General features: G+C 38.6%; 1 protein-coding gene across 1 annotated transcript; it reads left to right on the top strand.

Annotated features, from left to right (window-relative positions):
• The first annotated feature begins 44 nt into the window (after nt 1–44).
• Nucleotides 45–22,941, top strand: LOC104608330 (P-loop containing nucleoside triphosphate hydrolases superfamily protein). Its single transcript, XM_010274277.3, has 7 exons — nt 45–606; nt 1,114–1,238; nt 10,859–11,009; nt 21,034–21,144; nt 21,969–22,107; nt 22,233–22,348; nt 22,423–22,941. The coding sequence occupies exons 1-7, from the start codon at nt 346–348 to the stop codon at nt 22,588–22,590; spliced, it is 1,071 nt and encodes a 356-aa protein (XP_010272579.1). The 5' UTR covers nt 45–345; the 3' UTR covers nt 22,591–22,941.
• Nucleotides 22,942–26,023: the final 3,082 nt, after the last annotated feature.

Here is a 26,023-nt window from a genome sequence, read left to right as displayed (position 1 = left end):
GATGTTAGATATTCTGGGGAACCGTGTTTGCATAGAAGATTAAGAAACAGAATCACCCAAGGAATTTTGGATGCGTAACACTGTATCATTCTGTTTTGTTGTTGCCCGAACAACAAACAATGCATCTCCGTTCCCCGCTTTCGATGCTTGAGTTTTGTTCTTCTTTTCCTTCCATTTTCTTTCTCAAAACGTATCAAAATCTCCATTTGTGATCAATTTGTCGTAATAAATTGTTCAATTTTATTTGAATTATGCATTAGGTTCATTTAAGAATCAGAGGAAGAGCAACGAGGAAGGGAGAAAGAGAGAGGTACTAGAGGAAGAGGACAGACAATTTTTCTGGCAATGGCAACGGATCAGGAGTTACCAGAGGGAACAGTGCAGAACATCTTGGACCAAGAGAGTCTTAAATGGGTCTTCGTTGGAGGGAAAGGTGGTGTGGGCAAGACGACCTGTAGTTCGATCCTCTCTATCCTTCTTTCTAGGGTTCGATCCTCTGTCTTGATCATCTCTACCGACCCGGCTCATAACCTCAGCGATGCGTTTCAGCAGAGATTCACCAAAACTCCCACCTTGGTCAATGGATTCACCAATCTCTACGCCATGGTATCTCTTCAAACCAAAGTTCTCTTCTTTTCTTATTGCTTTTCTGAATTCAAGCTCTCTAGCTTTTACTTTTATTGATTTCATTCAAAATTTGGATATTTGATGTAATTGAGAAGAGTCCCCATTCGTGGTATCTCCTTTTTTTTATTTCCTTTTGTTGCATTTTCATTGCTGGTTATGTCATGCCGGTTGTGCTATTGTTTGGTTTTCTGCGAATGTGATTATAAATTTATACTTTCCATCAAGTATGTTTAGGCCCATGTCGTGCTTTATTTTTCCATATTTTCTATTGTTTTCCAACAGAGAAGAATGAATTCTTTTTGCTTTTAAAATCTCAAAGAACGTCTATCTATTTGGCTATATATTTTCTCGGAAGAGAGAGTAGAACGTTTCCCTTATGCATCTTCTAAGTTATTTTTAACTTCTCTTGGAAAGTTGACCTCCTCAGTGTTTTGAAGCATCTTTTTCATATTATATTGAACCAGAATATTGATTTATTCTTGGCAGGAGGTGGATCCCACCGTAGAGAATGAGGACTTGCCCAATGTGGAAGAGATGGATAGCTTTATCTCCGACTTAACAAATGCAATTCCTGGAATTGATGAGGCTATGAGCTTTTCTGAAATGCTGAAGTAAGTTTTCCTTGTTCCTTTTTATGCCCAAGTCCATTGACCTATATTCCTTCTTATTTGAGATTTTGAGGCTATTTTCTTAGGCAACTGATTGGAAAACTTATTGAGAATAGGAAAGACCTTTACTTGATTTTTGTTGACTTAGCAAATGCATACAAAAGGATTCCTAGAAAGTTAGTATGGTGGATTCTGAGTATAAAAAGAGTTTTTTTTCCCTACATAAACTCTGAGTTGGGGCAAGACATTAAATTGAGTGTGCTTTTTTTCTATGGCTGAAGGAGAGAGACAACAACTCCAATTTCTTTCATAGTTATGCTTCTGGGCGAAGGAGGAAAAACTTTATCTCAAAATTGAATGTTGGGCAGATAGAAGTAGAAGATCAAAAGGAAATTGCTGATGTTATAGTGAACATTTTCAAGGAGTTGTACTCGAAGAAGGAGCACAATAGGGCTGTCTTGAATCACTGGGATGGCCCTAAACTAACAGAGGAAAAGAAGTTTTGGTTAGAGAGGGCTTTTGATGAGGAAGAAGTGAAGAAAGTAGTATTAATCCGGAAGGTGATAAAGCCCCTGGGCCAGATGGATTCCCAATTTTCTTCTATCAGATTTTCTGGGATCCTTAAAATCAGACCTTCTAGAGGTGTTTTCAGACTTCTATCAGTCAGCAGTTATGAATAAAGGAAACAACTCCACCTTTATTACTATAGTTCCTAAGAAAGAGGGCACTTTGGAAGTAAGGGACTTCAGACCAATTAGCTTGCTGGGGAGTTTATATAAAATAATAGCCAAAGTCCTGGCAACTAGGTTGAAGGAGGTGACTTGGGAGTTGGTTTCAAACAACCAACACGCATTTGTGTAAGGGAGGCAGATTATTGACAGTGTTTTAGTGGCTAATGAATGTGTAAAAGACTTCAATCAAAGAGGAAAATCAGGGATTTTATTGAATCTGGACCTGGAGAAGGCATTTGACAAAGTGAACCGGGAATGCTTATTGGAAATTCTGCACCTGAGAGGATTTGGGAGTAAGTGGGTCAGCTGGATAAAGGGCTTCATCAATTCTGCCCGGTTTTCAGTACTGATAAATGGAGAACCAGCTGGTTACTTCAAAGCTAGTAGAGGCTTAAGACAAGGCTGTCCTCTCTCCCCTTTACTTTTCACATTGGTAGTTGACATCTTCAGCTTTTTGATAGAGAAGGCGGAAGTTTTGAACCTTATAAAAGGCTTTGAAATTGGAAGGGAAAGACTTCAAGTGTCTCACCTAATGTATGCAGATGACATAATTTTGTTCTTGGAAGCTGAAAAGGAAAACATCTTTAATCTTAAACAAGTTTTAAAATGCTTTGAGCTGGTGACTGGGCTCCAAGTCAACTACTCAAAGAGAAGCATAGTAGGTTTAAATGTGGAAGATTCCCTCCTAGACAGGTTTAAAGAGCTGTTGGGGTGTAAAGTGGAAAGCCTTCCCATATCCTACATGGGAATGCCTCTAGATGGGAACCCGAAGAACCAGAATTTTTGGGACCCGATTGTGGGGAAATGTGAGACAAGATTAGCAACCTGGAAGAAGAACTATCTTTCTAAGGGTGGTAGACTTACGTTAATCAAGGCCTCTCTATCCAATTTGCCACCTTACTTCCTTTCGGTCTTTCAAGCCCCCCAGAAAATAATAAACAAATTGGAGAAACTACAGTGTGACTTCTTATGGGATGGAGGAAGAGACAAAAGGAAACAAAGCCACTTAGTTTGCTGGAGATGTATCTAAGCCAAAGAAGGCTGGTGGATTGGGTATAGGTCACATCAAGTAAAGGAATGTTGCCCTACTTGGAAAATGGTTATGGAGATATCCCCTTGAGCCTGAAACAACATGGACATCAATTATCAACAACAAGTATGGGAGGGATGCCAACGGTTGGGATAGCAAGGTTCACTTGACCCGAGTAAAAGCAACAAATCCTTGGAAAGGTATTTCCTTTACCTACTCTCTTTTCATTGCTTTTGTTAGATATCAGGTGGGAAATGGGAATAAAATTAAGTTATGGACTGATCTCTGGTGGGGAGAGTCTCCCCTTGCACTCTCTTACCCCAGAATTTTTTGCCTCTCCCAATCCCAAGATGCCCCAGTTTCCAACTGCCTAAGCTACTCTCCCTTAGGAAACAATTGGAACCTGAATCTAAGAAGACCACTGAGAAAGGCAGAACCTACAGGAATAATAAATCTTGTAAACTCTCTCAGTGAAGCCTACATCTCCCCTTCAACCCCCAACCTTTGGATTTGGAAACCCAACCCAATTGGCAAGTTCACTACCAACTCCTACTTCAAGGTTCTAGTTTCAGATGGCCAAGACACCACCTTCCCAGCCAAGAAGGTCTGGAATACTCATATACCTCCTAGAGTTTCCCTCTTCATTTGGGAGGCCTGCCTAAGGAAACTAAATACCTGTGATATGTTACAAAAGAAGCTCAGAGGCAGATGCATCTCCCCACATGTCTGCCCCCTCTGTCTCAACAATGGCGAGACAGCGGAGCACCTTTTCCTTCACTGCCCATTAACAAGGAAAATCCGGTGTTCCTTTCTCAGTCTAGTGGGACTCAACTGGGTATTCCCAAACCAAGTCACAGATCTTCTGCGACAATGGCACTGCAAAGGCCTTGGAAGTAGGGGCAAAATTTATTGGAGCATGGTGACCCACTCAGTGTTATGGGGAGTCTGGGAAGAAAGAAACAATAGAACCTTTGAAAACAAAGCCAGGAATACTGAGGATCTAATCTCTCACATTACATACCTTTGCAACAGCTGGGCCCTAAACTCTGAAGTCTTCAAAGGCACTACATTAAATGACCTTCAGAGAAACCTGGAAGAAGTCCTCTACACTTCCCCTGGAGGAGAACCAGTTAACTCTAAGCTTTGATGGCAGTGCTCAAGGTTCCACAGGTCAAGCAGGAGTTGGAGGAATAATCTGTGGGAATGGGGAAACATCCTTTGGGTTTTCAGTGGTCCGATTGGGAGAGCTGATGCCACCAAGGCAGAGATCTTAACTGCCCTCACAGGTCTTTGTTTCGTCAAAATGTTAGGCCTTTCCTCTTTATCAATCGAGGGCGATTCAGCTAACATAATAAACTGGTTAAGGCAGAGGACTGGAGGCCCTTGGAGGCTTGCTCATCTGCTGGATGAAGCCGGAGATATTCTAAATACCCTGAATGCGAAGCTGGTTTGGATTCCTAGGGAATTAAACACCATAGCTGACAGTTTAGCAAAATCTGGTGCCCATAGAGCAAATATGTTTTCTGATGTTTCTCTACCTATGTAATTCTGTTTCTGCCTTTCAAGGCCTTGTACTTTGTTAACTTATCTCAGTTTACCTTTAATATATTCTGTTAACCTTTCTTCAAAAGAAAAGTGTGCTTTTTTTCTAAGGGGAGACAGTAGTAGTTTGTGAAGATGGCAAGATCATTCTGAATTATCAAAAAAAAAAAAAAAAGGTGGATGAGAAGGAAGTGCAAACAAGTAACAAAAAAGGGCTTGCTTTTTTCTAGGGGGTAGATGAGTATTCAATAAAAGTATTTATGGAACTAGAAGAAAGAGAAAGGATTTAGTATTCTGATAGTACTTGTGAGGATGAAGAATGTTTTCCCACTGAATCCTAAATAACCATGGGACAAGCCCTCAAAATCCTTGAGGATGAAGACCCAACACTTTAGATCCATATTTAGGAGGTCCTTGAATGAGAGATTTTGGCTGGAAGGTTTAGAGTGGGCTGGAATACCTAATGATATCAAAGATTGGTTGGAAATAAGTTTTGAGTCAGAGGGAATTAAGGAGGCTATTTTCACTATGGAATATGGATAGGTTTAAACTTTAAAGCACCACGGATGGGTTCACAATGGCATTCTACCAAGACTGCTGGGATATATTGAAAAATGATCTGCAGGAAGTGTTCAATGAGTTTTTTGGGAGAGGTATTATAAACGCATGTATGAACTCAACTTTCATTGCTTTGGTGCCCAAGAAAGATGATACAGCCCATCCTCGTGAGTTCCGGCCAATGAGCTTGGTGACTAGCTTGTAAAAAATAATTTCCAAGGTTCTGTCCTTAAGGATTAGGTCAGTCCTTCCTTTAATCATTTCTCCCAATTAAGGAGATTTTGTACGAATAGGCAAATCACTGACCAAATTCTAATTGGTAATGTATGTGTGAAGGAAATGAAGAGATTAGGTAAGAAAGGAATAGTTTGCAAGTTGGACTTGGAGAAAGCTTATGTATGGTGGATTGGTCCTTCTTGTTGCATAGGGATATGTCTTTATTGGGTAAGTCGCTGTGGAATTTTTTCTGAGAGAAGATAACCGATTTTGTTAATATCAAAAAATGGGAGGGATCTAAATGAGGGGATGTAAAAAACCTTGTCAGCAAAACAAAAACAAAAGATAAAGCCCACTAAATGGCAATGTATGAGCACTATACAAAAAATCCCTTCCCAGCCCAGATTTTGCTAGACTATCAGTCACTTGATTTAATTCTCTAGGAATCCATCTAAAGCTGCACTGTAAACAAGAGGCAAGCTCCCTGATTTCTAACAGCAGATGGGATAGCTTTCACGGGTCTAGAGTCTATCATCCTGAAGCCCAATTTTTAACATTCCTCGAATCTCCTTCCACTGCAATGAAACAGAGCTGATGTGATTTGGCGATTCTGAGGCCTTCCAGGAGGGCCCTAGCCTCTGCTTCAGAAACATCAGCAGCCTAGGAAGGGCCACTATTAGGCCCAAGTCAATTCTCCATTTACTCCTTGAATGAGAATATTCTCACAATCTTGTCTTGGGGTGTTTGGGTAACCCAGGCTCCTCAGGTATTGGGAGGGGGGGGGGTCATTAGGGATGAAGAGGGGGACATAATTGCTTTATACCTGGGCCCTGTGAAGCAAGGTGATGTGGCAAGATCAGAGTTTTTGGCTGCAGTGTTTGGGGTTGAGAAGGCAAAAGAACTGGGTATTAGTAGGCTGATTATTGAGGGAGACTCTATAACTGTGTTTAAGTGGCTGGTTAAAGGGGAGGGGGTGGCATGGCATTTGAGGAATGATTTCAGAAAATACAAATGGTTGTCACAGGACATGTTAATCTGAGTGAAATGGGTGAGGAGGCCTGGTAATAGCTTGGCAGATAGCTTAGCCAAGCAAGGGGTACATAGAACACATATGTTTTGGGCTCAAATGTAGTACTTAACTGGGACAGCTTCTATAGCTGGTTTATTTCACAACTTCTTGTTGTAATCATGCTTTTCTTATAATTAATGAAATCTTTTCTGTTGCTGATAAAAAAAATCTTGTCTTGGGGTGATTTTAAGGAAAGGCTGAGGGTGAAAAGTAGAGGTTGACAGTAGGGCAGGCCAATTCCTTTGTATGTCATTTCGATTGATACCCTCAAAAACTTTACTGTTCACCATCCAGCTGCTAATGTTTGCCAGGATGTGATCTCGAAGAGTCTCCAAGGAGGAGTAGCTCTCCTCAAATAATCTCCTATTTCTTTCCTCCCAGATATTCCACATGACGGGCATGAGTAATTGCTTTCCAGAAGTAGCTTCCTCTCTTGCCTGAAATTGTCTTTAGCCCTTGCCAAGAGTTGATAAGCTCCATAACAGAATTAGGGGGAGTCCAGCTGAGCTTTCCCCTAGCTAAGAAATCGAGAAAGAACTGCCAAAAACTTCTGGCCACAGTACAGTTGATAAAAAAGTGTCTAATAGATTCCCCATCATTATAACACATCAGATAAATAGAAGGAGAAATATAGCAATGTCCTTGAAACTTCTTTTGGAGGTTGTCACAAGCATTCAGCTTTGAGCAAGAGGTAGTGAAGAGGGGGGGTAAGTTGGTGGTTAGGTGCTGAAAGAAGGAAGAGGTAGTGAAGGAGCCATTGTGGGGTTAAAGACCATATAAGCTTGTCCTCAGTGGAGTGAGAGATGAACACTTCTCAGAGTGAAGAGAGTAAGGTGGTGATTTCAAATAGTTTTGAGTCTCTCAGCTCTCTATGAAAATTGAGATTAAAGGAAAGGCGCTCTAGACCTCTTATCAAGGTTGCAGAAATGAGAGCTTGTTTATCACGCACTAGCCTAAAAGAGAGGGGAAGGCTTCACAGAAGGGATTATTTCCCAGCAAAGGTCTGTCCAGGATTTAATAGTGTTTCCTTTTCCTACTTTCAGTCTAATAAGGGGAGAGAAGGAAGCAAAGGAATGAAGAAGTGGTGGTAAGCATTCATGGGTTTGAGGCTAATGGTTGGGATGCTGGTATACATGCTAGGGCTACTTGGTGCCTCTCTTTGGAAGGCTATCCATGCTATTCTTCTGTTGTTCTTGCCTCTTATCAGGTGTGACCTTTGTTCTGGAACTGATATAAATTTTGGGAATAAGTCTGGGTGGGGGACCTTTCTCTAAAAGACAAATTTCACTCTGTGTTTGCCCTCTCAAGATACAAAGATGATCCTGTCTCTACTTTCCTTGTTCCTTCGAGCTCAAGATTTAGCTTTGATTGGGATTTGGGCTTGAGAAGGGGTGTAAGGGATTCAGAGTTAAATGATGTGTTGGAGTTGGTTCGGGTCCTTGAAGGGGTCATTTTGGATCCTTCCAGCTTAGATAGTCATATTTGGACCCTTTCCTCCTCAGGTGTTTTCTCTTGTGCTTCCTTCTTTAAGGCTCTAATCGAACCCCCCCCCCTCTCCGTCCCTAGAGCTTGGATGTATCCTTTCCTTCCTTTCCTGTTAAGTAGGTTTGGTGTAAACCTATTCCTCCAAGGATAGGTGGCTTCTGTTGGGAGGTCTTCCTTGAAAGAATAAATACTTGTTAGCTATTCCAAATTAAAAGACCAAATTGGAGCTTATCCTCACATTGGTGTGTTCTATGTAAGCCTAATGGAGAAACTTGCTTTCACTTACTAATATCCTGTCCCTATGTCAAATCTATTTGGGAGTGGCTTTTGTCTTTGTTTGTGTGTAGGTGGACTCCCCCACCTAATGTTCATAGCCTGTTTACCTCTACTTTCTTTAGGTGGTCTAAGAAAAGAGGAAGAGTGTTGTGGAGATGTGTAAGAGCTGCAGTGAGTTGGACCATTTGGGAAGAAAGAAATTCCAGAATTTTATCAGAAAAGGAAAGAAGCAAAGAGGGAATTATTGAGACCATTCTGATTAGAGTGGTTCACTGGGTGAAGACTTTGGAGCATTTTGTTGACTTCTTTTCAGTTGACATTATGAATAACTGGAAGGAAGTGGCTAATTCATATTGTCATAAGACTGATATAGACCTCTTTGGACTCCACAACATAATGATTTTGCAAGTTAAATGTTGATGGGAGTAGCATAGGTAACCCAGTCCCTTCTGGTATAGGTGGTGTGTTTAAGAATAAGGATGGAAGGGTTATTGGGTTATTCTCAGGCCCAATTGGTGTGGGAGATTCCCTAAGGGCTGAAATTCTGGCTGTTATGGAATGTGCGCAAAGGGCAAAGAATATGAATGTGAGCAAGCTGATTATAGAAGGGGGTTCAAAATTGGTAATAGATTGGTTGAAAAAGGGAGGAAATGGTTTCTGGATATTCAATAGTGAGAGGAAGAAATTCAAGTGGCTGAGAAAAAACATGGAAGTAGAGCTAAGTTGGGTTAAAAAGAATGCTAAGGCTTTTGCTGATGTTCTAGCAAAACAAGGGGTGGGAAGAAATCAAATGTTTCGGGCACGACTGTAATCTGTTCCTGTTTATAATTCTGATGCGGAGAGGTAAGAAAGGTTACCCCCCTTCTGTTGTTTAATTTTCTCCTCGTTTAATGTATTTCTGGTATTGATAAAAAAAAAAGGAGAAAGAGCTTAGAACAGTTTTAGGGGTGTCAAGAATGAGTTGGCCCCATCCCAAGAGCCTCTTATATATTAAAGAAAATAAAAGATATGTACAATTACAAAAGTGCCCTTACAGGGCTGAAAGAAAAAAAGAACAAGAAAAGAGTAATGCACATAGTACAACAGGGACTATACTAATAAAATACATCAAGTCTCTTCACAAATACACCAACAGCCTTTCAGTCTTTCCTTTGACAGGATAAACCCCGGCTCTCCTCATTTTCCAGCTTTACAAAAAATGTATATGGTTAATGAGTTAGATCAATGCTCTTCATACATGGTTATGACTATTGGAAAAATAGGAATTAACAGAAATCTCTCCATTGAATTCTGAAATGATTGTAAGGTAAGCCTCAAAACTCCTTAAGGATCAAGACCCAACACATCAACAGCCTTGGTTTTGATCTTTCTTTTTATGGGATCAACCTTGACTCCCTTCCCTCTGAGGATGCTGGCATTCCTCTCCCTCCATATACTCCAACCCAGTTCAGACAGCAATAGAGCAATAAAATTCATATAATTGATCCCTGACCCTGAGCAGTGAAACCTCTAGCTTTCCAAGAGGAGATTAGCATTGAGACATAGGCATTACCTAATATCATCTAAAGGGGATAGCACATTGAAAGTGTAAGGGCTGTGAATAAACAGGTTTTAAACTGATTTCTCTTTTGACTGACAGGGTCTGCATCTATATTCAATATCTCTCCCCCTTTGATATCAAATGATTGATCATTAGAATTTTTTTCAAAATGGCAGTCCACATAAAGAAGCAGAAATTTGAGGGTTAAAAGTTAAAACCTTAGGCTGGCATGCATGAGAACATGAGTTCAAGTCTGAGGGTGGCCACTTTGTGCCAAAAAAAAAAAAAAGAAGAGAGAGGGGAAAGAATAAGAAAGAAAGAAAAATTTGCTAAAGGTTAGGACTGGATCCAATCTACCCCTCCTAAGACCCCAGATAGCTGGGACCAACATTGGGTAATTAATTTATTATAAAAATATATTTTTATATATTATATTATATATGTATTTATATATATATATAAAATAAATTCAGTATGTATATTTACATTAATTTATCATATATAAAAGTTGAAAAGTAATTAACTTTTTAACTTTTATGTATTTTAAAAAATTAAAGTGGTGTCAGATTAAATCTGAATTCCATCCAAGTCCATTAGGATTCGAATCTTCAAACCCGATCGGATTCGAATGCAATTTTTCAATAATCAGATTAGATTTGGATTTTTCCGAATCCGATCCAAATCCAATTCGATTACAGCCCTAATTCTCATACCTTATGTCTCAACCCTAGCAGCCGAGACTAATTGCTCCATAACTTAGGCAGTATGAGAATGTCAACCTTGTCGGGATAGGCCACCCAAGCCTATCTATTCATTGGTTGAGAACATTTGACTATATATTGACTATGGTGTCTTAGATCATAATCCTAAAAATGTAGTAAAGAGCAATTCACAGAAACTCACAACATGACACATGAAACAAATTGAACTTTTATTCATGATAAAAGTCAACAACTTCTATTGGATCTGAGGGCATACGCTGTCTAACATGTCTCTTCAATCATATTAACATATGATCTTTATGCTGGTTAGCATGCATTCCATTTGCTGATATTAAGGTTTTCATATTGGGATAGTTTGTCTTATAAATCTTGATGTAATCCCTCTTTATTAATAAAATGCTATCATTTATAAAAAGAAAAGATAAAGGTTTTCATATTGTTTTGTTTTTTACAGATTAGTTCAAACAATGGATTACTCTGTTATCGTGTTTGATACAGCTCCAACTGGTCATACACTACGGCTGTTGCAATTCCCCTCAACATTAGAGAAGGGGCTTGCAAAAATGATGTCGTTGAAGAATAAGTTTGGTGGCGTACTGAGTCAGGTAGTTCTTTAAATCTTACAAGGGTATAATTTCAAACTAATGTTTTAGCTAACTGTGAAATACAAGTTTCAAATTTGCTGGTCTTAGTGTATTTCCCTATGTTTTTACTCTTTATTTTTGGTATTACAAAACACACATTACAAGGGGACTCATGGGGTGGGGACAGAGCAGGGTGCATGTAAGGTCCAGTGACCTTACTACAGAAGCGTGGTGTTTCTCTAAGAAGTTGGTCCCTGGTTACTCCATTTCTTGCAAGGGCATCAGCTAAAATCATTGCTGAATGAGGTATCCATCAACAATTAGTTCAATTTGGACACCAAAGATACAACTTCTCTAATCATCTGTTGGAGTACACAAAGACCCTTATTCTTCTCCATCCAGCTGAGCACCACTCTGCAGTTCCCTTCCACACTCAGATTTTACCATCCCAAAGGCTAAGCTATTTCCAAGCCTTGAAGAAGTGCATGAATCTCATCTCTCAAAGAATTTCCAACCCCAATTGATCCTGTGAAGCTCAGGATAATGTCTCCAAGGTGATTTCTAACTGCACCCGTTATTCTCGAGGGCCCCAGGTTGACAAGGCTGCACTCATCACAATTAAATTTTCATCTCTCTATTTCCACAGCTGTTCAAATGGTGGATATCTCTTTATTAACAATAAAGAATTTCATCATTACTGATAAAAATAATTATTTATGGATTTAAGTCAGTCTTGATGCAAGGGTCTGGACCAGCCTTCTCAATGTCCTCAACATCAACTGGGGTTTTCCCAAAACAACTCTGGAAACTCTTGAGAGTTGGCACCTGGGCAGGCTGAGTTGTAAAGGCAAATTGATCCGGCATCTGATCCTGGGAGTGATTTTTTTGACTGTTTTGCAAGATTTTTTTAGAATACTTGCTCCCAAACTGATGAATTATAACTTTATAAGGAATATCATAGCAAAGATCATGTCCTGGAATTTAATACACATATTTTCAGCACTCATCCTTTGTATCTATTTTAGACCCAGGAATCTTTTGAGTTTTTTAGCTTTTTACTGTAAGTAATACTGAAAAAATTAGTGGTTGTACAGATTCTCTCTGTATAGGGGTGGAGTCTCTACCCTCCTCTTATTTTTGATATCAATCATAGTTATCAAGGCGACGCCTAGGCAATGCTTAGGCAACAAGGTGCCCTTGGAGGCTCACCTCACCTAATTGCCAAGAAATTTTGTACATTGTGTTATAAAACTTTTATATTCTTGATTTTTTTAGATTATAATTATAAAATAGACACTATTAAACTAAAATATTCAGTTTGTGTGTTCATATACTAATTTATTTTTATTAGGGTTTAATCACCACAACATTGCTAAATGTTGTATTGAACCCTCTAAGACTTCAAAACCTAAACCAATAAGTAAGAAAGAACATGAAATTTTGTCTAATCAATACTTCTTCTTCCACATTTTCTTTTCTTCTTTTCCTATAACAAAAGTAGGGGTTCAACCCCTATATTTTTTGGATTTTCTTTTCTTTTTTCTTTTTCTTCTCATGAATATGTTGATTTTCTAATACTTTAACATGAAGTTTCTTTTGAAAATTATAGATAATTATTAAGGAAATATCATAATGGAACCTAGGAAACTACCATAGGATATATGTTTTTTACTTAAAAAAAATCCATCGCCTAGGCAACAAGGTGCCCCCTATCACCTAGCCTTGCCTTGGCGCATTGAAAACTATGATATCAATACAGTTAGACTTTACCTTCTTTAAAAAATAGTCTTGATTTAAATTTCTATGTATCTGAATATCATCAAATGACCCATCTGGATGCTTTTAGATTGTTGTGTTTCTTTACCATCTACAGAGATTGATGCCTTGATTAAGACAGATTTCTGAACCTTGGTTTTAAGCACTTGCATTTTGTTACTCAGTAACTGGTTGTCCCTTAATATTCAGTTGGAAACTAGCATTTTTGTATTAGATCATACAGTTCCTCTTGCTTCAACCATATGTTGAAACAAAATGGAGCTGGCTTTCTTCTTACTCATCAATGGTGCAACAATAAGGAGTGCGGTCTAAGGGAGGGCTTGCAGCAATAGTGATAGCTCTCTGCCTTTGTAAAGCTTTTTGGAGAGGGCTCCTATTGTCTTATTTGTTGATATGTATATCCCCTAATGTACATTTTGCTATCCTTTATTAAAATACAGTTACTTTCTTCCCAAAAACAAGGAGTGTGATCTGAGGGAGTTCTTATAAAGACTTCTTGAGAAATCTTGTGAAATGAATCTTTTTTATAGTAAAAACTGTATTCCCATCTGTTGACGTTTTTTTGGTAATCAATAAAAAAGAAAATTTGTTAAAATTAAAAAAAAAGTACATCTGGAAGTGATGAGGTATCACAGGAATACAACACTACAAAGAGAAGCATAAAAGGGGAAAAAACATAACTGCAAGGTGTTCCAAAATCCTTTGAACTCTGGGAGAATCATAATCCAATCTATGATTCGTTTTCCACATAGAAGTGCCATATGTTCCCTTGGTCGAGTTTTCCCATATAAAATTCTTCTATTCCTTTCTATCCAAAGTTCCCAGCAGACTGCAGAAGGAATACAACTCCGAGTGATTTTTTGCCTTGACATTTCCAGCTATCTTAGGCCATTTAGAGAATTTCCTCCATTGAATTGGGAGACCACCACCCGCTTTGAATAGCCTGAAGAAAAAGCCCCAAATGAACTTGGAGAAAAGGCACTGAACCTGCAAATGAAAAAAATCCTCCTCAGCATTCTCACAAGGGTAACATCTGCTAGCTAAGTTGAAACCTCTGTCTTGAAGTGAGGTTGGATTTTCTTTGCTGTTTGTGGAACTGAAAATTTCTTCGTACAATTGTAAGTCCACCTTTAAGCGCATAGACATGCAAACCACCACAGACCCGGTTGAATCCATCCTGAACTGAAACTGAATCGGTTCGGTCCAAATCCAATTACCAATCTTGGTTACAAAGCAGCAATTCAGCACAAGTCATAAAATAGTGTGAGCTCAGAATGGTGGCTGACAGCTGGCCACCCTTGCTGACTCAGCCTAGTTACAGGAAGATTCCAGAAACTTCATGTATATAATTAATTCATTTGCACATAAAAGGGAGGACTCAAGGTTCAAAATTTTGTCATGTATCAGGCTATTGGCCCATATCAGCTGATACGTATTGTATTGGTGGGTCACTGATACGCAAATAGAGGGAGTTTCAGGGGGTAGCCAGGCCTTTTACTGACCCCCCTGAACATGTTTGGAAAAAAACTGGAAAAATATAAAAGCGTGTTATTTTATTTTATTTTGAGAAGATAAGGTAAAAAGTTTATTGATAAAAAAGACAAAGTTACAACTCCTTCCTAGAGCCCCACATCTTGTAAGAGGGCAAATTACAGACTCCAAATAGCCTGAGTACAAAGCAGCTGAAATACATTCTGAGATTTAAACTCAGGAGAGACAGACAACCAGGAAACAAGTTTAGACACAGCAGTCTGAATTAAGTCCTCCAGTCTTCTCACTTTATTGCAGAAAATCCTATTGTTTCTTTCAGTCCATAAGGTAACCAAAACAGCCACAGGGATGGTTCTCCAGATCAGATTACCCTTCCCCTTCAGGCCAGGTAGTTTCCAGCAGCATAAAAGATCTTTGATAGAGCCAGGCATGATCCATAGTCCCCAGCCGCCTTGAGAAAGTGCTCCCAAACTCTTACCGAGGTCAAGCAGTGAATGCCCAGGTGATCAGCTGTCTCTGGCAAGAGCCCACATAAGCCACAATTTAGATCTGAAACCTGGATCCCTCTCCTAACCAAATCAGTCCTCGACAAGCACTTATTAAGGGTCATCACCCAAACCAGAAAATTTTGTTTAGATGGGCTGACAGTGTTCCACACCTGCTTACTTGGGAAATCAGAAGTGTTTGATCTACTCAGTTTTAAACCCAAGGATTTAACAGTAAAAACTCCATCTCCACCTCCATTCATCATCCAGGTTAACCGAAATAGCTTGCCTCTGTAACAGTTGCAGATGATCTAACAGCTGATCCATCTCTCATAAAAAAGGTTTCATCTGAAGAGGGGGCACCAAGAGATTGATTCCCCAACCACCTCATAAGAATCAGCAACTGAGACTTCAGGGCTGTGGGCACATTGAAAAAGTAGAGGATAAGCTTCAGCCAGGGGAATGTCTAAACACCAGGAGTCCTTCCAAAACAACCTATCTCCCTTACCAATCTTGAGAGCTAGGCCTTCAGAGAAAACCGGAAAGTATTTCATAATTCCTTTCCAAAGAGAGCACCCCCAGCTCTAAAAAATATCCAGGGATTTCCAATTACCCCAGTCCACCCCATATTTAGATGCAATTAAGGTCCTCCACCAGGCAGTCCTCTCCACACCAAACCTCCAAAGCCATTTGCTGAGAAGAGAAGAATTAAAAACCTTCAATTTCCTTATTCCCAAATCTCCATCCTCCATAGGGAGGCAAACCTGGTCCCACTTAACAAGGTGGGGTTTTCTTTCTTCCTCCCAGCCTCTCCACAGAAAATTCCTCTGAAGGGACTCCAACTTCCTTTCTATTTTAGAAGGGATGGGAAAGAGAGATAAGAAATAAAAGCATGTTAATAAAAAGTCCAATATGCCCAATTCAGTGTATCGGACTGTATCGATACTTTGAACATTGGGGGTTCTCTTGTTCTCTCTCTCAGATTCTCTCTCATAGACTCTCACTCTTGTGACTTTCTCTCTCTCCTTCCCCTCCAAAGGAAATCAGGGGAATTATGATGGCCTGATCCCTCTCTAGAGGGTATGTAATGTAGCCCCTCCGGGGGTCTGGCCCCTTCCATCTTCCCAAATCAACTTCGGCTATCGTTCTTCAGATCTTTGGAGCTGACCGTCAATTCCAAGTCCATGGGCAAAGGCAAACACCACTAATTCCCACCTCTGCATGAAATCAGCAGAACACTTCATGCTTGGAGTTATTCTTGATCTCCCACTTTTCTCATAGGAATATCTTATTGTGTTGAAATCATCTCCATTGCACCACAAGTTGGCCATCTCTGCTTGATACCATCCAACTCTGTCCACGTCTGCCCCCTGAGAGCATCATTATTAGCACCATAAATTGAAGAGATCATAAAAGTGAAATTGTCAGGTACATACTGAATAATAGGGAAATGGTAAAAGTTAAAAGACCAAGATCCATATCATGAATTGGACTTTGTGAGTCCCAAATGATGATCATTCCCGTTCAGTATTGACTGATGACAGGAAAATCCAAGCACTGGCCCTAGTACCTGTATGTTCGTGTTAATTTGAAGATCAATGGACTGCATCATTGTTTCTTGGAACATCAATATGTTCAGGTCCTCCAGGACTCACTTCTTCAAGGCACTTGTCACTACACTTCTCCTATCTGACCCCAAACTTATGGTGTTATCATCCATGATATGACTTTAAGTTTGTTCTTTTTTCCTGCAATTGTCATGCCTCCCACTCCATTCTTTCAGCTACTTACTTGGCATGTTGCCAGTATTCTCATTTAAGTCCCATGCTAGCCCACAGATCCTTTGCTTGTTTCCTACCTTTCCATTCTTTTTCCATTAATGCCCTCTGTTTAATAGCAACTAGGAGAGCCTTTGTTTCCTCCTCCAGGCCCTTGAAAGAAACTTCCAAAAACTCTAAAGTTTCAAGAGGACCCACATAGGGACCTCAGTCTCTCTATCAAGAGTATGCTAAACCGTAGCGGCAAGATTGATTTTACTGTTGCTTCCATGCAGTTTACCCGCCTCTTTGTTTTTATCACTGCTAAAGGGGTAATTTCCTCTATTGCTTCCTCATCTAGTATTTCTAGTGTCATTCGATACAATCACCAGTTCCCAGCCTCCCTGAATTTGTACCACCTCACCATGCCCTTTCTGCTGTGTTGTCAATGCTTGACTTCCTTCCCTATCACCATTGGTCCCGATATGAGCATCAACAGTCCCTTATATCTTTTCAGTCCCATTAACATCCTCTTTGGATAATTCCTGTTTTTGTTTCCTTGCCTGTTCCTTTGAACATGAGCCTTTGCCAATGTCATGGTATCCTTCTTGGGCATGTGCTCTACAATGTTGAAGATGAGGAATGAGTCTTCTCGGCCCACTACCATCTCTTTACCTTTATCTGGGTAAGACTGGTTGAGCAGCTTTTTGGGTTGTCTTGGTTCTTTTATTAGAACTGGTTCGCTTGGCCTTGGTCTATCCAATTCGTGTTTTATTCTTGCTGATTAAAACTCAAAGGTAAGAAACTCTCAACACTTCATTTTTGGCTCTAGATGAGCCTCTTGTTTATTGTAATATGTGTTTTTTTTTTTTTTTTTTTTCTTCTTTCTTTTTGCTAATTTTACACTTCAAAGCTTTGTATGTGCCCTTGTGTCTGAGTAGGCCAGTGGTAGATGGGATTCAATGGGAGAGAATTCCTCTAAATGTAAGTTCAAGAAATGGAGGAACCTTTCCAATAGAGGAGATAAAGAGCATCGTAATGGGGATGAGTGGGGATAAGATGCCAGGCCTTGATGGTTTCACCATGGCTTTCTATCCTAAGTGTTGGGAGATGATAAAAGATGATTTAAAGAAAGTCTTTGATGAGTTGTCCAACAGTGTTACTCCAATATTCTGCTACTGTATTGGGCTAGATCTGGAAGAGTTTTGATCTCTTCTTTGAACTGTAACTGGTTACAGTTACCATATCTGGACAAGGCTGCAGTGTTTGGTCTCCTTGGTGGTGCTGTTTGTCTTTATAATATTTGTTCCCATCCAGAAAAATCTTGGAAGTTATAATATTTGTTCCCACAGGTTTCTGGAAGGTGTTTGGTCCTGCCTGGAAGGTGTTTGCTAAAATTCCTCCTTGAAGTTCAGGTTGACTTCTTGGTGATTTACTCTGGTTGTAGGGTAAGCCTTGGAAGTGTTTTTCTACTGCTACTTCTCTTTTACTTGTTTAATCTAGTACTGAAATGGCCTTGGAGACGACTGATCTTCCTACCTATCAAGTTTGATGGTACCAACTATGCATTATGGAAGTTTCACTTCCAATTTCATGTTGAAGGCAAGGGATTATGGGGTTATTTAGATGTGCCTGTTTCTAAACCTGATGAATCTGATAAGAAGGCCTTTCAGCAATGGAAAAAGGATAATGCCAAGATTGCATCTTGGATTCTTGGGTCGATTGAGGTGGATTTTGTTATTCCTATGCATGGGTATCGGATTGCATATGAAATGTTTCAATATCTTGAAAAGGTTTATCAACAATCAAATCTCTCTAGGCAATACGAAATTGAAACTAATATATTTTCCTATCATCAAGGGGAGAAAAAGATTCAGGAGTATTAATGTATTATGCAGGGTTTGTTAATTTTTTGACTGAATGTGAGTTGGTACATTTGGGTGAGGACCCTTCGGATTGTTGTGTAAAGTTTATGAAGAAACACTTTGACAAAAGAAAAGTAATGCATTTTCTTATGCATCTTAGACCAGAATATCAAGTTGTGAGGTCTAATATCCTTAGTAGAGGTACCACACCAGATCTGGATACTATTCTCGGTGAACTTCTGATGGAGGAAACAAGGCTGGTTACACATTCTATGCTTGATGGGAGGAAGGAACCCAACTTTGATGCTGTTTTTCTTGCTGCTATACCTAAAAGCAAGAAAGACTTCTCCCGTGTTCAGTGTTACGAGTGTAAGGAGTTTGGGCATGTTATTTCGCACTGTAAGGAGGAGGAGGAGAGTTGTACGGGTGTATCTAAGCCACAGCCCACACCCAGAAACTGATATTTTATTTATATAAAATACATAAAAGGGCAAATCTGTCCTCAAGATATGGCATTCTATCATGAATGTTAGGAGATAATGAAAGATGATTTGAAGAAATTTTTTATGAGTTCCACAGAAGGGAAAAAGTGCAAAAGGTTATGAATGCAACTTCTGTGTCACACATTCCAAAATGTGTGAATGCTGCTTGCACTAATGATTTTAGATCCATAAGTCTAACCACAATCTTTATGAAATAATTGCCAAGGTACTTTTTGTTTGGAAGAGGGTGCCATTAGAAGCAGTTCGAATAAGTTAAAAACAGATTCAAAAGGGTGTGTCTAAAGTCATATATATATATAATGATTAAAAAAAGGTGTGAAAGGACAATAGTGTCTCTCACAAACAAATAACAAAGAGCTGTACAAGTATGTTACAATATATTGCAGTGTACAATACAACAGTGCTCCCAAGGAAATAAAAAGGAAAATCAGCTCCAATCCTTTACATCTCTATACTCCCCCTCAAACTGATGCCATTATGTAAGCATCAATTTGTCAACTAGGAAGGTATGTCTTGCGTGTGTCATGGCTTTTGTAAAGAGATCTGCTAGCTGTAACCCTGAAGAGACATAACAGAAAGAAGTTTAACCAGCAAGAAACTGATCTCTAATGTAGTGGCTATAAGCTTCAATATGCTTGGTGCACTCATGGAACACTGGATTAGTTGCAATCTTTATTGCATTCATATTATCTGCAAATAGGGGAACCAGGAATGAGTGGTTAACTCCCAAGTCCATAAGAAGAGCTTTGAGCCAAATGATTTTCACTACAAACAAACAACATAGCACAACATTCAGCCTTGGAGATACTTTGTTGCTTCTTGCACTTCCAGGAGATTAAGAATCACCAAAGAAAATACACCAACTAGTGATAGAACACCTGGTATCAGGACACCCTACCCAATTAACATCGGCATAAGCCGAAAGTTGAGCTGAGGTTGAAGAAGGAAACAACAAACCATATGATAAAGTGCCATGAATGTAGCGAATAATCTGCAATACTGCTGATAGATTAGGCTACGGAGGTGATAAGACAAACTGACTGATAAATTGGAAAGCATAAGAGATGTCAGGCCATGTCATAGTAAGATATATTAAGCTGCTCGCAAGCTGTTTGTATAGAGAGGCATCAAGCAATAAAGGTCCATCTTCCTTGCATAATTTTAATTTGAGTTTAAGTGGAGTGTCAACCTCCTTGGAATCAATTAAATTAACAAGCTTGACAAGATCAGTGGCATACTTGTGTTGAATTATTGTTGACTAACAAAATAGCCATGAGAATGATGTGAGACTTCTAGTCCTAGGAAATAAGTTAACTTGTCAAGATCTTTCATCCAAATGTTTGGACTAAGGTGATGCTTAAAAGAGTGAATACCATCTTGATCATCACCATTGATGATAATGTCATTAACATACAAAAGAAATATAATAATGCCTTGAGGTTATCCAAGAGTGAATAGAGAGTAAGTTGAGGAGCTCCGGGTGAATCCTGCTTCAAGAATGACACTATGAAACCTCTCAAACCAAGCTTGAGGAGCTTTTTTAAGGCCATATGAAAACTTCTTAAAATTGCATACTAAGTGGGGATCAGAGGGATTACCAAGAGGTGTTTTTTTTGAAGAACAAAGAAAGTTAATTGAAATAAAATGAAAAAGTACAGCAAGAGGTGATAAGATATCACCAAAAACATCTTAGCAACCCCTTCAAACCCACAAAAGCCTAAGATGACCAGAGCTAACACCCATGAAAAGCCCAATCAAAACCTAGAGAAAGATCACAATAACAAGCCCGGTACAAGTCCCAATACGACTAAGGTAACCACCCGACACAAAACCATAGTTACAAGCCTTTCCTGAGGCACACCTCAGTCTTCATCTGTAAGCGCACCATCTTGGGTTGAGTAATCCTCATCCCAAACCTTGCTCCCCTGAGTATAAGCATTGTTTTTCTCTTTTTCTTCTTTCAAATTTCTCTAAGGCCTTCCTGGAAAATTCCTTGCCACCCCAGAAAAACAGGCCCGAGCTTTTCCCAACCATAACCTCTCTATCGACTAATTTTTGTAAAGTGACATCACTTGGTTTATCCTTTTGTATCCCAGAAAGTAGAATTAATTGCAACCAATGATAATATTATTGATGTGATAATTGACAGATGTCATTTACTTGTGCAGATGAGTCGTATTTTTGGTGTTGATGATAGATTTTATGAGGATGCAATCCTTGGAAAGATTGAAGGCATGAAAGAAGTGATTGAACAAGTAAATAAGCAATTTAAGGACCCGGTAAGATGCAATTCTCCATCCCCCTACCCTCAAAGGAAACAATTCACATTCAATTAGTGCAATACTTCTGTTTATCATTTTTTAATAACAGTAGATTACCTGTCAAAAGCTAAAAAAAATGAGAGCAAGTAGCTCTTGAAGTTTATCCATCAGCTAATTAAAATACCATGTTCAGTGAATTGCTTATTCCATGCAAGATTCTATCCAATGCAATTATTTTTATTATTGTGTGCAGTTCTGCAAATGGAAATTCCGGCAGTGGTTTCTCTTTATTTTATCACCCTAAAGGTGTCTGTCTCTGGTGACAATAAGTTCTTGGTTTAACATTACAGGATTGTCCAAACTTTAACAGGTTTCAGGCTGTAAACCTGGCTGCTGTTTGGATACGTTCCTGTGTGAATTGTTCTTAAGCTTTTTAGCTGAAGTTTACTGAATATGGAAAAAAATGGCATGGAAAAGGTTTCTGAAACAGCTCCCATCTTGAAGTGATTGGATTTGTTTTTCAGTGGAACAATCATTTTGAAATTGAGCTTTATCAGTTTAAAGCTTAAGCATCTTAATTGATGTTTAACTTTTGAAGCTAAACTCATAAACTGGAAGTTTCTTAGGCTCCATCACATTTATGATTAAATGTATCACTCTTCATGAGTTGTTAATATTTGTAAAATCTCAAAAATTAATTCATATTACAATCCAACAGCTTTCATTATGTCTATCATTGTACCTATATGATTTACCTGTCTTCATTTTGGTAATTAATCCATATCTTTATGATGCTTTTAAAAATCTTTCTTGGTCTGACCATAATTGTTTTCTGTGTCTAGGACATGACAACTTTTGTCTGTGTTTGCATCCCAGAGTTCCTCTCTCTTTATGAAACAGAGAGGTTGGTGCAAGAACTAACAAAGTTTGAGATTGACACGCATAATATCATCATTAACCAAGTACTTTTTGATGAAGAAGGTGCATTTTCCATCATCTTCCAAATCCACACATGGGTGGCCTAATGTGCAGTATCCATCTTTTGTATCTTTTCTCACCTCCATTAACCTGTTAATGAACTTTTCTTTCATTTTTCCTTTCTTTAGCTGTTGAATCCAAGTTGTTAAAAGCTCGTATGAGGATGCAGCAAAAATACCTTGATCAGTTCTACATGTTGTATGATGATTTCCACATCACTAAGTTGCCGTTGCTTCCACAAGAGGTGCACCCAAGTTCTATAGAAAATCCTCTCTGCTCCTTGGTTTCCACCCTGGATTGACAACTTGTGTTTTCCAGGTATGTGGCGTTGAAGCTCTGAAATCATTTTCTCGCAACTTTTTAACCCCTTATCAGCCATCCATCAAGAAAGGCACAGTAGAAGAACTGGAGCAAAGAGTGTCCATACTACAGGAACAGCTGAAAGATGCTGAGGAAGAGCTAGGTAGATTGAGAGAAGGAAAGTAAAGGTCTGATACCACGTAGTGGCTAGAATTCTAAGGTCCAAGAGAACTTGGAGAAGGAAAGCAAGAGGTCTGGTCCTACTTCAACTACCCAATTACCAATACTGCCTTTGGCTATTTATTTTCCTGCATTTTATATTTCTCTTGTTTGCAGACCAGTAGTTTGCTCTGCTTGCATCTGGCTGCTAATTGAAGTCATATTTTTTCTTCTGCTCTCCGGTCTAAGTTATCTCCTACATGTCATCAGATTTTTGTTTTGGAATTGGAGGCAGAAGTGATCTATAAATTAAATTTGAGTTTGTTTTAATATCACTCGGAGGATTTATTGTTGGAATTCATGCATTATATTCATCAACAATATGTGCTTTCTGAATCTTTGTGATATTTACGAGGTAAACGTGTAGTCTGTAGTCATAACACATAATACAGATGTAGGACATGTAATTGGAGGGATTCATCAATACCTCAATATATTATTATTAAATTTTAAAATGTGAAGGGAAAATATGTTCAGAAGGCTGAGTTTGAGAAAAGTACAAATACAACTTTGTATAGTGCAAATACAAGGTTTAGAAATACAAAATACAAGGTTTTGCACTATACGTATTTGTGTTTGTACTCTTCCCAAACTGAGCCGAAGTAACATTACAAACAACAAATTAATTATGTTGTCTGTGTTCCTGCAGCCTATTTTGTTGAAACAGATTGGCAAAAAAAAGATAGGATTTGAAATGAGTATATTCACAGGAATTTATAAGTAGCCCTTGTTGGTGAGAAATATGGAAATGCATGCTAAAATGGATTGTGTATATGCATGGAAGACCACGTTTTGCGCCAATAAGCTAGGGATAGGCCAAAAAAGGATGCTTGGTGGAGATGGAGAGGTAGTGAGAAATGGTTTGAGGGCTCCCAATGTAACAATAGTTCATATATGTATACACTAAGTTTGTGCCTTTACATTTAGTCGAGTCATGCAAACTTGAGTCTTATAATCATCCACACGCTTGTGCCTCTTGATTTTAGTTGAGTCATACAAAGCTTGACAAAGACCAGTGGCTGACTAATGGCGGGCTCATGAGCTGCATTGCTGCTGGTGCTCATCGATCTGAACCCAGATTTATCCACCCCACAATTTTTATATGGGTTGGGCTTGGATTTTCAATCTTTGGGATGAGTCTGATCTATGCATCTATAGATATATTTGTAAGTATGCATATATGCATACTTTTTTGGCAAACCATACGTGTTATATACATACAGATACATATACATATACATCTATATCAAATTTTAGTGTGGGCTGATTGATCAATCTGAGCCTAAGGCCCTAAGCCACTCAAGCATATAAAATGCAGGCTGAGCCCATATTTGACACTCTGGGCTTCACCTCAGACTTAGGCCTTAGGTCCAACTTTTAAGGTTGTGCCCAAGTTGAATTTAAACCCAATCCAACCCACCAGACTTGTGCCCCTACTCGATCCCAGAATTGTTCATCTAACCTTTTCAGGCTTGATGCCTATGTACCAACGCCAGATTTCCAGCAGCTACCATGACCTAGTTGCAGCAATATCTTCAATGGAATTGATGGTATTTGCTTTTGTGGTTGCATTCTTTTTCTTTTTCTTTATATATATATATATATATATATATATATATCTTGTGAAGGGCTACACAAGGGGATAGCCCATCCCCAACCCATAACCCCCCAACCCAGGTGCAGGGGGGATTCCATTCCAATCAGTTGAAAATCTTACCAACCAGCTGATTGGCACTTTGTTTTGTGGTGGCATTTTCATGATTGATTACATATGCACAATTAAAAGGGGAGGAGGGCCGACTTACATTAATCTGGTACATCTGGTACATTGCATTCGGCGTGCTTTTTTTTATGAGAATATAACTTTTCATTCCTTCAGCGTGCTTTTTTTTTATGAGAATAAAACTTACCGGTTACAAAGGCTTTGGAAGTAACTAGAAAGCTTTATTTTACAATTTTTTAAGATACCCAAATGCTTTATGTCTCTTCAATCATCATCATCATCATTAAGCCTTATGGCCCTTATCCCAATTATATGCTATTACATAAATCCAGATTAGCTATGTGAAACCACATTGTCTAGGTTTGGAGAGAGTTTCATAACAATTGATTGTAAATAAATTTGTAATTTATGGTTATAATAAAAATTCCAAATATCTATATCAGGTGTCATATCAAATAATTCAAATACAAATATAGATATAGGCAGAGCTTTATAAATATATAAATACATTGCCTATCACACGTATTGTATTGATATTTTAATCCTTGATTATAATCTTATTTTTTGTACATAAAACCGAATTCATTCTTATTCCATATAATTGAGACACAGCTTAGATGATGATGATGGTCGTATACAGCATCAGCCATCCAAAAGGGAAAAAAACATACAGTAATACAAAAAAAAGGAGATAGGATTTTCTGAAAGCAAAAACCATACAAGTTCCATGAAGGCACTGTGTTCAGTCATATATAGAAAACATTTTCTCATGAATTTAACATACATGTATGGGAGATATTCTTGATGCATGGCTAGATGTCATGCTTTAAGAGTAGTGTTTTATGCTTATATAGTTTTTACTTTATGGAGATTTGGGCTAAAACTAAAAAAAAAAATGATTGTCAACTAATTCAGGTGCACCTGACCACCTGTTTGATGGCAGGCTCTCTATGGTAAGTTCAGGTCAGTTTTTAGTTTTGGATTGATACCTCCCCTGAAGTTTCTGGTTGTTGTTGAAACCTCCCCTAAAGTTTGGTAATTGCAATCATCTCCCCTAAACTTTCTGACATAGTTGCAAGTAGGCCTCTTCAGGTAGAATTTTCTTAAAAAAAATGTATTAAAATCTCTTCATATGAATCACTACCAAATACCCTTCCAATCTCTGTTCTGAAATTGATTTATTTTTTAAATTTTCCCTTCATATCAATCACTCAAAGGCAAAGCTGCAACTTTAAATTCTCTTTGTTTCTGTTGTTTTCTTTTTTCCATAAAAACTAGCCTTAATAGTACCAGCATAGGTATTTTGGACATTTTCATGCCCTCTTTTAAAAGATTCTAGAAAGGGGGGTCTACTTGCAATTGTATTAAAAAGTTTAAGAGAGGTGATTACAATTACTAAACTTCAGGAGAGATTTCAACAATGGTGAGAAACTTTATGGGAGGTTTTATCAAATTTCCCTTTAGTTTTTATTTTCTTCAGAGTTTCCAATGTATAATAGCAAATGTTGCACATTCCACTCTCTATGTGGTTAAATCCTTTCTAGACAGTATTTGGGTGCAAAAGTTACACAGGTATCATAACTTTAACTGGCGTAGCAAGATGTATCCTTGCATTTAAAAAAAAAACTTTCATTGTGTGTGCTACCCACTGCAAGAAGTTTAACTAATAATAAATAG

This window comes from Nelumbo nucifera, chromosome 6 (assembly GCF_055504915.1).
Source record: "Nelumbo nucifera cultivar China Antique chromosome 6, China Antique-T2T, whole genome shotgun sequence".
NCBI lineage: Eukaryota > Viridiplantae > Streptophyta > Magnoliopsida > Proteales > Nelumbonaceae > Nelumbo > Nelumbo nucifera.
The sequence above is the reverse complement of the archived record's forward strand: the minus strand, read 5'-3'. Positions and strand labels throughout refer to the sequence as shown.

Coding starts and splice junctions, on each gene's coding strand:
- LOC104608330 (XM_010274277.3), top strand. CDS start 346: ATGGCAACGGATCAGGAGTTACCAGAGGGAACAGTGCAGAACATCTTG. Junction 607..1,113: donor TCACCAATCTCTACGCCATG/GTATCTCTTCAA, acceptor TATTCTTGGCAG/GAGGTGGATCCCACCGTAGA. Junction 22,349..22,422: donor TGCCGTTGCTTCCACAAGAG/GTGCACCCAAGT, acceptor TGTGTTTTCCAG/GTATGTGGCGTTGAAGCTCT.